We start from the raw sequence: 16,473 nt of genomic DNA, 5'->3' as shown, positions 1-16,473 counted from the left end.
ATCGGTATATAAAAATATTATGAAAAACCCATTTGAAAATTAGTGAAAAAAGTGTTAGAAAATTTAATAAAAATGTGCTATTTGCCAAATTTAAGGCAATTGTTGTTTCTTGGTTTCCAGGGCCATTCGTAAGCAGCCAAACATGAAAGTGAGTGTTGATGAGCGGGAGCGTAAGAGGGGGTATGTATTACCTAATTATTAATATGTTGTTGTTATTACATTATTAAAATTATTTAAAAAAGAAATTGTTTGTAAGCAAAATGTGAGAAAATTATTGTGTTTCAGCTGTGAAATAAGGAGACAACTACAACAACAACATAAACAAAGGTAAGTATATGTATGTATGTAAACCAGGAATGGAAAATTGAAGATTTGAAACTTAAAACGAAAATAGTACTTTTAAGGTACTTTAAATTAATTTTTTACTAGACTATAGGCCAGACTATAAACTAAACTATAGACATTCGAAATTTGTTTTTTTTACAGCAAAATTAATTTTTTTCTAAAAGAAATCTAGTGTTTGAATATTTTTCTTGTGAGTAATTAACATTTTATTTTAAAACCTGAAATTTTATTAAATTTGTAAATCAGTGATCATTTCCATTAAACAAAAAGGCACATTTATTAAATTTTTATATTGATTTAACAATTTTTGATTGGCACACAATTTACAATAAAAAACCAAACCCAAAATTTACGAAACACAATTTGTATTATTTTGATTGGTGTCCAAGTGATGTGTGGTACGAAATTGTACCAGTATAATCAAATAACAAGTAGCAGCACCAGTAATCTGGAATAAAAAGAACAATCATTTAAACTTATTATGTATGTATGTCAAATGTTGACTCCATAAACTTACCGTAAATATTAAAGTACGATCTAAATTAAATAGTTCAGCTGCGGTAAATCTAACACGACGATGTTGTAATTGCAAAGATAAACGCAACAAACGATCTCGTATCTCCGGATCATCCGTTATGTTGAGGGTCTTATGAACAATGGCAGCACATTTGGCACTTTCTTTAATAGTCTTACTGCTGCCCTCGACAATTAAAAATATTATTATGACATACCATAACATTTGGGCAAAGAAAAAGGCGAAAAATTCATCAGCTTCGAAAACTTCTACACAATTTGGATTAAGCATTACTTCTAGTATATAGAAATCATCGAATAGTATGAAGAGAAATGATATGGCTATTATGGCCAGTAGGGGATATGTAAAGTATTCCTCTATGGTATTGCAAATATCACACAGAAGATTGTGTATATTCGTCACTTGTTTAAGGGAAAATTCAGGATTTTGTCGTATGATAGAGGTAACACTATAACGTTTACTGGCCGTCATTGAGATGTTAGCAGGACGTCTTCTAGGTACACTACGATTAATGCGTACTATTGAATGTAGTGGTGAAAGTTCCATGGCATTACTGTCTTCAATGTGCGAATCTAAAATATCTTGAAGAATCTGAAATTTGAAGTGGATTAAAAAAAAGAAGTGTTGTAAAAAATATGTAGTTTATTAAGTGAATGACCAAAAAGGTTAGGTTTTCTAAACTCCGCATTTCAATTAACACATATATATCAGTTATGGAAAATTCAGTGGACTTTTTCAGCACTTTTGATATCGAATAATACCAAATATCGAAAAAAGTATACTAGTCAATAGGCTAGTTTACAGTTTAGCCAATAAAAATAGGCTAGTTTATAGATCATACAAACTAGGCTGGTCCATAGAATAGTCCATTGACTAACCAACAAACTAGTCAATAGTCTAATCAATATACAAGTCAATAAACTGTTTAATAGGTAAGTCTATAGACTAATCCATAGATTAGTCAATAGACTTTTTAACAGGCTAGTACACAAACTGGAAATTGACTAGTCAAGATGTCAATTCATATACTAGTCAACAGATTAGTACATAGACTAGTCAACTGACTAATCCACATACAATTCTATAGACTAGTATTAGTCAACAGACTAATCCATAGGGTAGTCAACAAACTAGTCCATATATTAGTAAATAAACTAGTCAATATACTAGTCCATGTAGTTGTCCACAGACTAGTCAATAGTCGTGTCCATAGACCTGTCAATAGACTAGTTCAAAGACTACTCAAAAGACTATGATATGCAGTACTTCTATTACTATAAAGTACTATTTTTACCAAAATTTAGTACCATTTCGAAATCTAAAATGCCTAAAACATTGAAATTTTTGGCCGATAATCCCATTTTTTTGATACTTGACTTCCGTTCTAAATTCCATCTATTATTACGATATTTTCACTAAATATCCAATATTTCTTTAAAAATGAGATATTTCACTAAAAATCTGATATTTCTCTTAAAAATCTAATTTTTCTCGAAAAACTAGATTTTCACTAAAAAGCAATATTCATTACAAATGTGATTTTTTACTAAAAAATCGTTTTTGACTAATAATTAAATTTTTCACATATAATTAGATTTTTACTTAAATTTCGATTTTTTACTAAAAATTCGATTGTTTACTAAAAACTCGTTTTTTGCCTATTAAATCTATATTTGCGTAATAATTCAATGTTTCACTAAAAATATAATTTTTCACTAAAAATTCGAATATCTCTAATATATCAACTTTAACTAAAATTTCGATTTTTATTAAAAATCATCAGTAAACTTTTCAAATCTTCAGGAAAAACTTAAATTTCTATTAATTCATCGAAAAATATTTATCTTAAACACTTTCTTGGTCATTCTCTTTTTCCCTTGTATTCACCTCATTCATCATATGAAATCGACTCTTCGCCAAATGCGTCGTACACAAAAACTTAAATACCATAATACTGATGTTAATATGCGGCAGAGCAAATGTTGTAAAGACCACAAACGAAGGTGTTATCTGAGCCGATCGCAACAGCATATAACTGACACACAAATAAATAACGTTGAATAACAGCATACCAAAGGATATAACAAAGGAATACCATAGAATCTTGCGATAATTCAATTTCATGCCCAACCGCACAAAGATCTCATCGACCACCAGATTATTCTGTATAATATTTATCAATTTATCCCGTTTCACTATGGCAAAACCGAATATTGTCAACATCGCAATAATACCGGTTAACGAGAGGGTAGCATCACCCAATTTCGTTATGTTCGTTTGAAAGAAATAACCAATAATGGAACCACCCTCACGACGCGATAGAAAAAAACACAAAAGAAAGAACAGGAAATGGGCAATGCCGGCGACAAAGGACAAGGCCGAAGTGCGAACTTCCTTTTGGGATTTCAAGTGGAAGGGAGCCAAACCAATTATGGAAATGTAGGTTAGTGGTCGTAACGATTGAAATATATTGTCGGCTTGTGAAAAACGTTCCCAGATTTTAAAACCCATTGCAAATAAACACTTTTACTTTTTACCGGAAATTAACAATTATTAATATTTAACGTCCGTTTTAGAAGGCCACTTGTTGATAACTGAATCCTTGTTATATGTTCAACTCTATCAAATGTCGTTTGTGTTAAAATGTTTTACTTTGTTAAGTAGTATTTCATTGTATGTATTTGTGGTAATTTATAGCTATTAATTGACATTATGTATGTAACTTGTAGAGTATGTATTGCAGGACATACATATACTTCTGTATGTAGGTAACTTAGATATAGTGGTTTTTTATTGTTATTACTGTTCGTTGTCGTGAGTATGGGGATTAAATGTAGAAATGAATGAAAATTAATTGTATTTGCAATAAGGTCCCTGTGATATGTATACGTATGTACGTTACGTTTGATGTAAAGGGTGTCGATTAAACATGACACCCCTTTACTATTTATGTAAAGTAAATAAATTGTTTGTCGTAGACAACTAGTTAAATATTGTCATGTCTGTGTATAGACCAGCGAACGGTGTGGCATAAAGCGCAGGCGTTATTGTTTTCATTGTTGATACTTATTATCAGGGCAGCGATTTGCCCTAAATATTTTCTATATTATATTTTCACGTGAAAATTTCCAACTAAAATCCTTGGAAAACGAACTTGTTATAGAACTGTTTTAATAAAAGGAGATTTTGTTTTTAATGCTTTTGTTTCGAGGTTGACATTCTCAATCCAAATCATTGCTTAAAGAACTAGTATCAGAACCATTCCCTAGTTGTGGATCTATTTTAATATTTGTGAATCCCTAGTACTTGTATTTATTTAGTTAGTTAGTTTGAAAGGAGGAGGTAAGTATGTATATACATCAAATCCGAATAAACACATAGGCCTCTATCAAGCCTGTTGTGCGCTCCTTAATAAGTGCCTCATGGTGGAAATCGAACCTCTAGACTAGAACACTATCCTCTAAACTACCCGAGTATTTAGTTGTTTAGTTTTTAATTCAAAATCGCATCCCTGCTTATTATGGTTTTGTTTTTTGTACTGTTTTGTTTATGTTTACCACCAATTATCTGCAACAATTCTAACAATTATTTAATTGCAAAACAGTAAAGTGAACAAACTTACACTTAAAAAAATTATTGTATTAATGAGTTTTTGAAAAAGCTCTAATCTAATGCTATAAAGAAATTTTTTTAATGATATTTGAGTTAATTGGATATAATCGTCCTTTGTTTTTCATCTTTGCTATAAAGTTTATTTTTACATACAAAAATTGGCATTTTTAGGATGCACCTAGTCCCCTTGGTATCAAACATTTTCTAATGTGTTTTCATACAAAAGATTTCGTGTTAAGTTAGCTTTTCAAAAAGTATAAACTGACTGCACCCCTGTTGAGCCCACGAGGTCTTAATGCAAATTCTCGACTCGGCAAGACTTTCTCTTTGCACATGTGAATCGGACAGATCATTTAGAAGTTATAGAATTATTTCCCTCTCTTTTATTTCTATATCATTGTATGTCTGTTGATTCAAATGTTATTTTTATTTATATTTATAATAATTTCTAATCTAATAAGGCATAAATCTCTCGGTGTATTATTTAATTGACTTCATTCCATTAGACCCAAAATATATTTATATAAGTTACGTATCAAAAATATACGCACTTTAATTGTTTTTGCCATATTAAATTTCCATCGTTTTAATTGTATTTGTGAGTCCACTTTTCTTTTAGATGGTCATACACTTTGAAAAATCTGTTTTGAAATATTAAAAAAATATATATATATATTTAACAATCCATATATCTAATGAGCAAGAATCGTAAACTCCTTTCGCACTTAATGAAGGATAAAAGAAAAAGGATAAAAGAAAAGAGATTCGATTTTTTATCGTCCCATCGTCTTTCATGTTCAATACTGCGGTGAACAGAATATGAATGTCTTTTTGCAAAAATAATGGTCCATTAATTGGTTACTTCTTAGCCATTTCATTTCCAATTAAAAAGAAATTTCGTTTTTAAAATGTTCGAGTTTGATTTAAAAATAATTTTTTTACAAATATTCGTACTGTGTATAATTTGTTGTTGTCTTTTAGCCATTGTCCTTGCTCAAAACCTAAGCAATATTTGTCCGTCAGATTGAATAGGGCATATTGAACAAGACCTAAGGAGGTAAAATTTGACTAAAGTTTTTTTTGATGGTTAGAAAAAAGACTAGAATTAAATTAAGTAATTATTAAATTAATTACTTAATAAACCTCGAGAGAATTGTAATGATTTTGAAAGTAGATTGTTTTAGCTTATCTGTGCATCATAATTATTTATATGCATTTTTAATTAAAATATATTAACATTCAATTACTTATAAATAACACGTATTGTATTATTGACTATTACAAACTAATTACATACATACTTGCATGTGACTAGGCACCCTGCATTTCTAGCAACTGGAATAGTGTTAATGATAAAATACAAACTTAATTTTATTTCATTGTACCGTAATTAATAATGTTTTAAAGTATGTTTCAATATACTTAAATGTATACCTGTAGCTTCAGAGGTAACTAGTGTAGGTATATTAAAATTTCTAATTTAAAATCTAATCTATAACTATGAGAATGTTTGTGTTTGTTGCAAGTTAAATTAAATTATAAGAGGAATTTCATGTGAAAACTTTTTATAAACATTTATATTAATATTTTGTTTAAATTTATTGATTTATGGTTACAACTTAACTCTTCTTACCTTACATACTGTCTAGTTTAAAATATTTTAAAATAGTATTTATTTATTATTCTAATATGACGTAAGAAAAATTCAATTAAATATTATCATTACTGGAAAACTATAAGTATGTATAAAACCATATGAAAAACTACAATATATAAAGCACATCTTCATACATACAATAACTATTTATTCAATATAACGTATGTCAAATAACAAATAAGTGTTTACGGTTATTGCCATTGTCAGTGTCATCATACTTGTAAACTAAAGACAACAAATTAAAAAGAATGTTGTTTATTATAAGTGTATATCATTCTCATACATTTATGATTACTCTCGAAGGGGAAAATGAGAAGACATAATAAACCCTATATAAGGCATAATAGAATTGACATTATGATTAATATATTTTTCACATTTTCCAGGATATGTGATTTATATTGGCTTTCTTAAAAGTAATTTCAAATAATTTAAAAGATATCATTATAAAAATCTTTAAAATATTCGTTAAAAGTAATTTATTTTAAAATTCCTCTAGTTTGAAACCTCCTTGTTTGCTACCTACGACATAAGGAAGAGGTATTTTTGTATTGGGTGTTATTATTGACATTTAAAGGTGTTTGTAGTTATATTTTATTGATACTTGACATTGTGACATTTCTTATTTTGTTTTGTTTTTTTTTATGAGTAATAAATCAATTTAATAAGACTTTTTTTTTGGGTAGAGCTACAATTTTAGATTTTTATACTAAATTTAAGAAAAATCTTCATAATTTACGTTATTATTGAGTTGAAAAGCTGTTAAAATTTTTAATAGAAAAAAGGAAAGTCTGGGATAGACTAGACTAGACTACTATAGACTAACTATAGACTAGACTATAGACTATAGACTAGACTAGACTAGACTATAGACTAGACTATAGAATAGACTAGACTATAGACTAGACTATAGACTAGACTATAGACTAGACTATAGACTAGACTAGACTATAGACTAGACTATAGACTAGATAGACTAGACTAAAGACTAGACTATAGACTAGACTATAGACGACTATAGACTAGACTATAGACTAGACTATAAACTAGACTATAGACTAGACTATAGACTAGACTATAGACTAGACTATAGACTAGACTAGACTATAGACTAGACTATAGACTAGACTATAGACTAGACCATAGACTAGACTATAGACTATAGACTAGACTATAGACTAGACTATAGACTAGACTATAGACTAGACTATAGACTAGACTATAGACTAGACTATAGACTAGACTATAGACTAGACTATACACTAGACTATACACTAAACTATAGACTAGACTATAGACTAGACTATACACTAGACTATAGACTAGACTATAGACTAGACTATAGACTAGACTATAGACTAGACTATAGACTATAGACTAGACTATAGACTATAGACTAGACTATAGACTAGACTATAGACTAGACTATAGACTAGACTATAGACTAGACTATAGACTAGACTATAGACTAGACTATAGACTAGACTATAGACTAGACTATAGACTAGACTATAGACTAGACTATAGACTAGACTATAGACTAGACTATAGACTAGACTATAGACTAGACTATAGACTAGACTATAGACTAGACTATAGACTAGACTATAGACTAGACTATAGACTAGACTATAGACTAGACTATAGACTAGACTATAGACTAGACTATAGACTAGACTATACACTAGACTATAGACTAGACTATAGACTAGACTATAGACTAGACTATAGACTAGACTATAGACTAGACTATAGACTAGACTATAGACTAGACTATAGACTAGACTATAGACTAGACTATAGACTAGACTATAGACTAGACTATAGACTAGACTATAGACTAGACTATAGACTAGACTATAGACTAGACTATAGACTAGACTATAGACTAGACTATAGACTAGACTATAGACTAGACTATAGACTAGACTATAGACTAGACTATAGACTAGACTATAGACTAGACTATAGACTAGACTATAGACTAGACTATAGACTAGACTATAGACTAGACTAGACTAGACTATAGACTAGACTATAGACTAGACTATAGACTAGACTATAGACTAGACTATAGACTAGACTATAGACTAGACTATAGACTAGACTATAGACTAGACTATAGACTAGACTATAGACTAGACTATAGACTAGACTATAGACTAGACTATAGACTAGACTATAGACTAGACTATAGACTAGACTATAGACGACAATAGACTAGACTATAGACTAGACAATAGACTAGACTATAGACTAGACTATAGACTAGACTATAGACTAGACTATAGACTAGACAATAGACTAGACTATAGACTAGACTATAGACTAGACAATAGACTAGACTATAGACTAGACTATAGACTAGACTATAGACTAGACTATGACTAGACTATAGACTAGACTATAGACTAGACTATAGACTAGACTATAGACTAGACTATAGACTAGACTATAGACTAGACTATAGACTAGACTATAGACTAGACCTATAGACTAGACTATAGACTAGACTATAGACTAGACTATAGACTAGACTATAGACTAGACTATAGACTAGACTATAGACTAGACTATAGACTAGACTATAGACTAGACTATAGACTAGACTATAGACTAGACTATAGACTAGACTATAGACTAGACTATAGACTAGACTATAGACTAGACTATAGGACTAGACTATAGACTAGACTATAGACTAGACTATAGACTAGACTATAGACCTAGACTATAGACTAGACTATAGACTAGACTATAGACTAGACTATAGACTAGACTATAGACTAGACTATAGACTAGACTATAGACTAGACTATAGACTATAGACTAGACTATAGACTAGACTATAGACTAGACTATAGACTAGACTATAGACTAGACTATAGACTATAGACATAGACTAGACTATAGACTAGACTATACTAGACTATAGACTAGACTATAGACTAGACTAGACTTATAGACTAGACTATAGACTATCGACTATAGACTATAGACTAAGACTAGAATAGACTAGAACTATAGACTAGACTATAGACTAGACATAGACTAGACTATAGACTAGACTATAGACTAGACTATAGACTAGACTATAGACTAGACTATAGACTAGACTATAGACTAACTATAACTAGACCTATAGACTAGACTATAGACTAGACTATAGACTAGACTATAGACTAGACTATAGACTAGACTATAGACTAGACTATAGACTAAGACTATAGACTAGACTATAGACTAGACTATAGACTAGACTATAGACTATACTATAGACTATACTATCAGGAATACTATAGACTAGACTATAGACTAGACTATAGACTAGACTATAGACTAGACTATAGACTAGACTATGACTAGACTATAGACTAGACTATAGACTAGACTATAGACTAGACTATAGACTAGATAGAGACTAGACTATAGACTAGACTATAGACTAGACTATAGACTAGACTATAGACTAGACTATAGACTAGACTATAGACTAGACTATAGACTAGACTATAGACTAGACTATAGACTAGACTATAGACTAGACTATAGACTAGACTATAGACTAGACTATAGACTAGACTATAGACTAGACTATAGACTAGACTATAGACTAGACTATAGACTAGACTATAGACTAGACTATAGACTAGACTATAGACTAGACTATAGACTAGACTATAGACTAGACTATAGACTAGACTATAGACTAGACTATAGACTAGACTATAGACTAGACTATAGACTAGACTATAGACTAGACTATAGACTAGACTATAGACTAGACTATAGACTAGACTATAGACCTAGACTATAGACTAAACTATAGACTATACTATAGACTAGACTATAGACTATACTATAGACTAAACGATAGACTAGACTATAGACTAGACTATAGACAGACTATAGACTAGACTATAGACTAGACTAAACTAGACTATAGACTAACATAGACTAGACTATAGGGAGATAAGTTATGTTGTAAGTCTCTGTCGATGTCGGCTGTAGATAAATGTCACATATTATTATTAGTTTGCTTTCTAAATATTTAAAATAACTACTATGCTTAACCTCTAAATAACTTTTCAATAACATTTTTGATTTATTTAAATTGTAGTATTTGTTCTTTATTTATAAAATCTTTATGGTTTTAATATTTTTTTTTTACATTTAATTAATGCTAATTAAATATTAGTGTATTTAATTAAAACACATTAAATATTTAAACGTTTAACATAATATATGAAAAAAGTTAACAATATTTAGTTTGATATGTCAAAGTATTTGTAAACAGATTAATTTATTTGTTTTAAGAAAATAATTTATTTAAACATGATCAACGGTCTCAATTCTCAAATAGTTAGACAGGTAAATTTTTAACTCAAATATGGAACATTTAAGATTTATAAACTGGGTTTGAATAGAAATAATGGAATAACAAATCTATTAAAATTTGATAAAATAATTTTGTGCTTGAATATCATTTTGTATATCGTCTATAACAAGGATAATCGTATTGACATAACAAACCCTGTTATGGCCCAAGTAATATGATTTGTGCTTTTATATTAAATATATAGGCAATCTACCAATTTAGGAAAGGAAAAACTCTGTATTCTTCTAGCAAATATGTATATATATACCTTTAAAATCATATTTCACTAAAAAGTTTCTATTTGAAATTTGTGCAGGCTTTTTACAATCTAATAAGCGTTTGATTAAAAAATACATTTACAAAAAAGTGTTTAAAAGCTATTTTTTAAGTTTCCGTTTGATTTAGTGACACAGCCAGAGATGGATCGCACCCATTTTGTGTTACCGGCGGAGAGTTTGAGGTGAATTGTAGTAAAATAATCAAATATGTAGTCAAAGCGCCACTTATCTAGAAATAAAATAAAATTTAGAAATAAAATAAAATATAACAAAAAATACAAAATAAATTTAAAAAAACTTACCGTAAAATATAAAGTACGATCAATGTTAAATAAACCCGCAGCAGTAAAATTAATTTTCAAATGCATTAATTGCATAGAAAATTGTTGAAGTTTTTCCTTAACATCAGCTGTTTTAGCTTTATTCAATAAAGCATGTACAATGCCACCAGTTTTTTCGCTCTTAAAGGCCATAATAAAATAAAAAGATGAGAAATGATGAGTTTTAACATTAATTAAAAAAATACCTTTTTAATAGCCCTATTACTGCCCTCCACAATTGATATGATCGCTATCAAATATAAAATCATTTGACACGAAAAGAATGTTACAAATTCCACTGTCTTAAATTTACTTTCTCTTTTCGATTTTCCCAATAGTGTTTCCAAAACATAGTAGGCATCGAATACTATGATTAAAAATGCTATAGAAATGATGGTTAACAATTGATAAGTGAAATATTTATTAGCTGTAGAGGCTGCTTCACATATCAGCTGATGTATTTCCATAGATTCTTGTATAATTTCTGCTGGGTTTTTCGAAACAATGGTGTACATGGAAAATGAGTCGAGACATTGTAGTGAACGTTGTTTGTGGGTTATCGTTTTAATGCTGCGTGTATCCCATTGATGACAAAGATTTTTGAGAACCTAAAAGTAGTATAAATAAATTTCTATCAGGAAATTTTAATTGAAATGTATGGGTTACGTATGAGTATTATTTTATGTTTAATAGAGTTCAGTATTACTCATACGTTTTGCGTTATTGCGTATAATTTATTTGCTTCTCTTAAACTTCAAAACAAAAACATCTTTTAGTTTTCAGTTTGAATTTTTCTTTTGGGTCCATATAATTCTAGTCCTAAAGCTAATTTTATTTTGGATTTTATTTATTGGATTGTTTTGTATTTAAACTAAGTATGAACAGTGTTTTTATATTTATATTAAAAATAAAAGTTTTTTTTTACGAAAATATTTTTTTGAAATAGCTTGATTTTTATACTAACCCCCTTATTCACAAAGAAAATTTTTATTTTAAAAACCGTTTATAAATTAGATTTTGTATGGAAATTTTGTTTTATAAACATTTTATAAAATAAAAATGTTGTTTGTGAATAAATAAAAAGCTTTTTAAAGAAATTATTAATTTAATCAAAAAGCATGATATTTGGTTGATTTTTTATGAAAATTGTTTTTCTGAAAAGCTTTTTTATAAAAAATTGTTTTTCTAAAAAGCTTTTTTATAAAAAGGCTTTTTTTAAAGAACTTTTTACTAAAACAAGATTTTGTAGTAAATTTTATGCATATAAACCTTTTGAACAAAATTATTTTTTTAGAAATGCTTTGTACGAAAAACCTTTTATAAAAAAGCTCTATAAAAATCAATTTAGCTTAGATTAGATAAAATGTTTGATGTTGTTTTTGTAAGAAAGCTGTTTAGAAAAATAGTTTTTTACAAGAAACATTTTATATGAAAAAATTATATGAAATGCTTTTTAACACAAAACTTCTTTTGCTATAATATTTTTCTAAAAAGTTCACTATAAAAAGCTTTTTTATAAAAAAAAAACTTAAAAAGTCTTTTTTTAACAACTTAATATGAAAAACTTTTTATAAAAAACCTTTTTACTAAAAAGCTTTGTATAAAAAGCTTTTGCAGTAAAATTATGTATATGTAAATCTCTTTAACGAAATTATTTTATTAGGAAAAAGCTTGTATAAAGTTTTTTAAAAAACAATTTAGCAAAATTATTTAATTAGGAAAATATTTTTTATGAAAAATCTTTTGTTTTTATTTGCAAAAATTTTTTTTTAACAAAAGAGCTTTTTTCGAATATATTTTTCTAAAAAGTTTTATATAAAAAACTTAACTTAAAAAGCTACTTTGTGAAAAACTTAGTTTGAAGTGCTTTTTTACGATATGCTTTTTACAAAAAACTCCGTTTAACAAAAAAAGCTTTTTACCAAAATATTTTTCTGAAAAGTTTTTTTTATAAAAACTTAACTTAGTAAAAAACTTAGTAAAAATTGTTGGCATGAAAAGCTTTTTTGATAAAATGATTTTAAAACACATTATATTTTATAAATAATGCTGTAATAAAGCTTTTTACAACAAACGCTTTTTAATGAAAATGCTTTATTAAAAAAAATACTTTACCAAAAAGCTTTATATACAAGTTTTTTTTTAACAAATTGCATTTAAAACCTTTCTATGTAAGGTTTCTAATAAAAACTTTTTAGTATCGCATTAAAACATTTAAATGAATCATTTTAAAATTGAAATAAAATTAAAATTCCAGCGACAATTGTAAAACCACTTAACCAACGTAAAAATGCTTTAAAATACATGGCGTTTGAGACATTTTAATAGTAAACAATTAATCAATATCACTCATACGTCGAAATTGTTACTGAACACGAATATCAGAAATATGACAGCATCGAAACTAACAACATATGTATACAATAAACAACTTTTATAATAATGCAATTTCATTAATAATATTAAATAAACATTAAATATTTACTAAATACATTGGCACATAACATTTACTATTTCAAATAAAATTACCTCATTTACTGCTTTAAAATAATGTGTTATTTTAAATAAGGACGTATAGAAAACCACCACCACAATACTGATTATAGTGTGAGGTGAGTAAAACGAAAAGATGGCAATCCACGAAAGATATATGTCATTATGAACAAAAATCAAAAAATGACCATAAATAATAAAAGAACAATTGGCCAAAAACATTAATAATATTGTCAAGTTTATCCTGCAAGCACATCTTTTTTGCTGGAATTGTACACCAAGACGCGAGAAATGTAATTCCACAACTTCATATTGTTGCATTAAACTTATCAAAACATTACGTTCTACAAGACCAAATATTAACACTAATAGAATGGCAAACATGCCATTGAATTTTTGCAATGAATCCGTAAATCTCGATACTTCAGTGTGATAAAAATGAGCCAATAGTGATTGCTCATCGCCACTCATGCTGCAGCCAAAGATAAAACTGTAGAATACAATGCGTGCTAAAACATTTAGATATCCAAATACAGTATTTTTTAAATGCCTGTTAGGTTGGGAGCTGAATTGAAACGGTATTATACCGGTTAATAAAGCCGCCAAATATAGGACACGATAACAGGCATAAACATCTCGCGGTTTATGTAAATCATGCAAAAATATCCTTATACTTAAGGGTATAATAGTGGTAACACACATCACTTGTCTACGAAGATTAAGGTAAACTAAAATTTTTCTTTATTAAATGTTAAAATAAAAACACACCGGACCGACTACCAGTCGTCTGAAAGTAATGCAGACAATTAGAAATTCAAATATTTTATTTTCATTTACCAACAACACAATGAGTAATATTGTTGTTGGTAAATAATTATAATAATTATGTCTTAGTATAAAAGTGTTTGTATGTGTGACATGATATTATCAAAATAATTAATTAAATTAAAGTTTGAAAATGAAAATATACAAATGTTTAAATGTTATAACCGCAATACTCCAAGGAATCAATTCTATTTTTATTGTGGAGTCCATAAAAACGTGACCAATTTGTTTTTGTTTTTTCTTCAGTTTTTTACTGTGGTAAAGGGGTAGATTTTTAAGGTTAAGGGAAATTTATTTGTAACCACTTTAAATAAGTAATTATTAATAATTACAATATCATGTATGGAATAAATTAAAGTGGGTGAAATATTTTGTAAAAATACGGACACTCATATGAAAGTAGAGAGAATTATTTAATGTTTAATTTTGAAATATTTTGTTTGAATAGTTTTTTGTCTTCAACCCAAATCAGTTATCGTTTACTCGCTGTATTATTAGATTATTTTTATTTAATAATAATGCTTAATAAAAAGTGAAAAAATTTCATTGTGCAAAACAAAAATAAAAATTGGTTTCTATACAAAAATAATGAAAAAAGTTTATTTGCAAATCAATTTTGTTTAAAATTTTTAACTTTGAAAAATAGTTCAGTTTTAGTTCAGTTTTAGTTCAGTTTTAGTTCAGTTCTAGTTCAGTTCTAGTTCAGTTCTAGTTCAGTTCTAGTTCAGTTCTAGTTCAGTTCTAGTTCAGTTCTAGTTCAGTTCTAGTTCAGTTGTAGTTCAGTTCTAGTTCTAGCTCTGTTCTAGCTCTGTTCTAGTTCTGTTTTAGTTCTGTTCTAGTTTTGTTATAGTTCTGTTCTAGCTCTGTTCTAGTTCTGTTCTAGTTCTGTTCTAGTTCTGTTCTAGTTCTGTTCTAGTTCTGTTCTAGTTCTGTTCTAGTTCTGTTCTAGTTTTGTTCTAGTTCTGTTATAGTTCTGTTCTAGCTCTGTTCTAGCTCTGTTCTAGTTCTGTTTTAGTTCTGTTCTAGTTCTGTTATAGTTCTGTTCTAGCTCTGTTCTAGTTCTGTTCTAGTTCTGTTATAGTTATGTTCTAGTTCTGTTCACTTACCTTATTTAACAAATCGAAATGTTGCCAAAAACGCATTACAAACGAAACATTTAAAACCACTACACATAACAAAAATATATGCGGTACAAAAAATGCCACTACCGCTTGAAATGAAGGCCATATTTGATTGTGAAACAACATCCACAAACTGCTGGCCAAATAGCCCACACAAACTATCGTTACCATAACCAATTTCGAATGTCTAAATTTCATAATATAACGGTAATTAAACTCCACACCCAAATTTAAAAATCTCGAATCTATAACCGCTATCGTATGATACATATAGATCATGTCACGACTTTTCCTCAAACTAACACCGAATAGTATAAGCATACCGCTGAGACCAATGAACTTTTGTAAAATATCACCGATTTTCGAAATTTCCGTTTTGAAAAAGTAACCCACTATAGATTCGTCCACCAGAAATGAATGTATAAAACAATAGACAAAAAATATTCCCTGTAAGACGGTGATGCCAAATCCCAAATATGATATAGACATTTGGCGTTTGCCTTCAGATCCCCGAACGCGTAATGGCGTAAGACCCATTACAAAAGTTATGGCGAGTAAAGTTCTTTCAGCGGAATACGAATCTTTGGGTTTGAAAAATTCGTAACAAAATGATTTCATTTTTGAATGTGTTCTTAATACGAATTGAACTGGAGGTGATGTACTAAATTTTTTACTTAAAATTTTCAGGTTTTTATACCATTTTGCGGAATGTAGAAGTTATTTTTATTCTTGTTAAAAAAGTTTGTCAGTTGTTTAATGTCAGTATATACATTTTTAAAGAGTTTTTAAAATAGGAGGGTTGTGTGTGGACTTTACGCGAAATTGTTAAGCTAAGATAACTGGATTATTTTCTGTGATTGTATTAGATTGCAAAAACTCTATAGGACCCTCGTTTTATAAAATGTTGAA

The 16,473-nt window shown here is 28.6% G+C and overlaps 2 protein-coding genes across 2 annotated transcripts; both read right to left on the bottom strand.

The window, feature by feature from the left end:
* Window positions 1-658: 658 nt before the first annotated feature.
* LOC119607044 (putative gustatory receptor 28a) lies at window positions 659-3,391 on the bottom strand. The gene is made up of 3 exons (XM_037960774.1): window positions 2,768-3,391; window positions 863-1,471; window positions 659-793 (listed from the first exon to the last, which is right to left on the bottom strand). The coding sequence occupies exons 1-3, from the start codon at window positions 3,389-3,391 to the stop codon at window positions 695-697; spliced, it is 1,332 nt and encodes a 443-aa protein (XP_037816702.1). The 3' UTR covers window positions 659-694.
* Window positions 3,392-10,911: 7,520 nt separating this feature from the next.
* On the bottom strand, window positions 10,912-16,182 carry LOC119607047 (putative gustatory receptor 28b). The gene is made up of 4 exons (XM_037960777.1): window positions 15,550-16,182; window positions 11,332-11,733; window positions 11,108-11,266; window positions 10,912-11,034 (listed from the first exon to the last, which is right to left on the bottom strand). Exons 1-4 carry the CDS (start codon window positions 16,180-16,182, stop codon window positions 10,912-10,914), a joined length of 1,317 nt encoding a protein of 438 aa, XP_037816705.1.
* Window positions 16,183-16,473: the final 291 nt, after the last annotated feature.

Source organism: Lucilia sericata, unplaced genomic scaffold (genome assembly GCF_015586225.1).
Source record: "Lucilia sericata isolate MDLA Ls3-8-SP2 unplaced genomic scaffold, ASM1558622v1 Contig000650F_arrow, whole genome shotgun sequence".
Classification (NCBI taxonomy): Eukaryota; Metazoa; Arthropoda; class Insecta; order Diptera; family Calliphoridae; genus Lucilia; species Lucilia sericata.
This window is presented reverse-complemented; position numbering and strand designations above follow the sequence as displayed.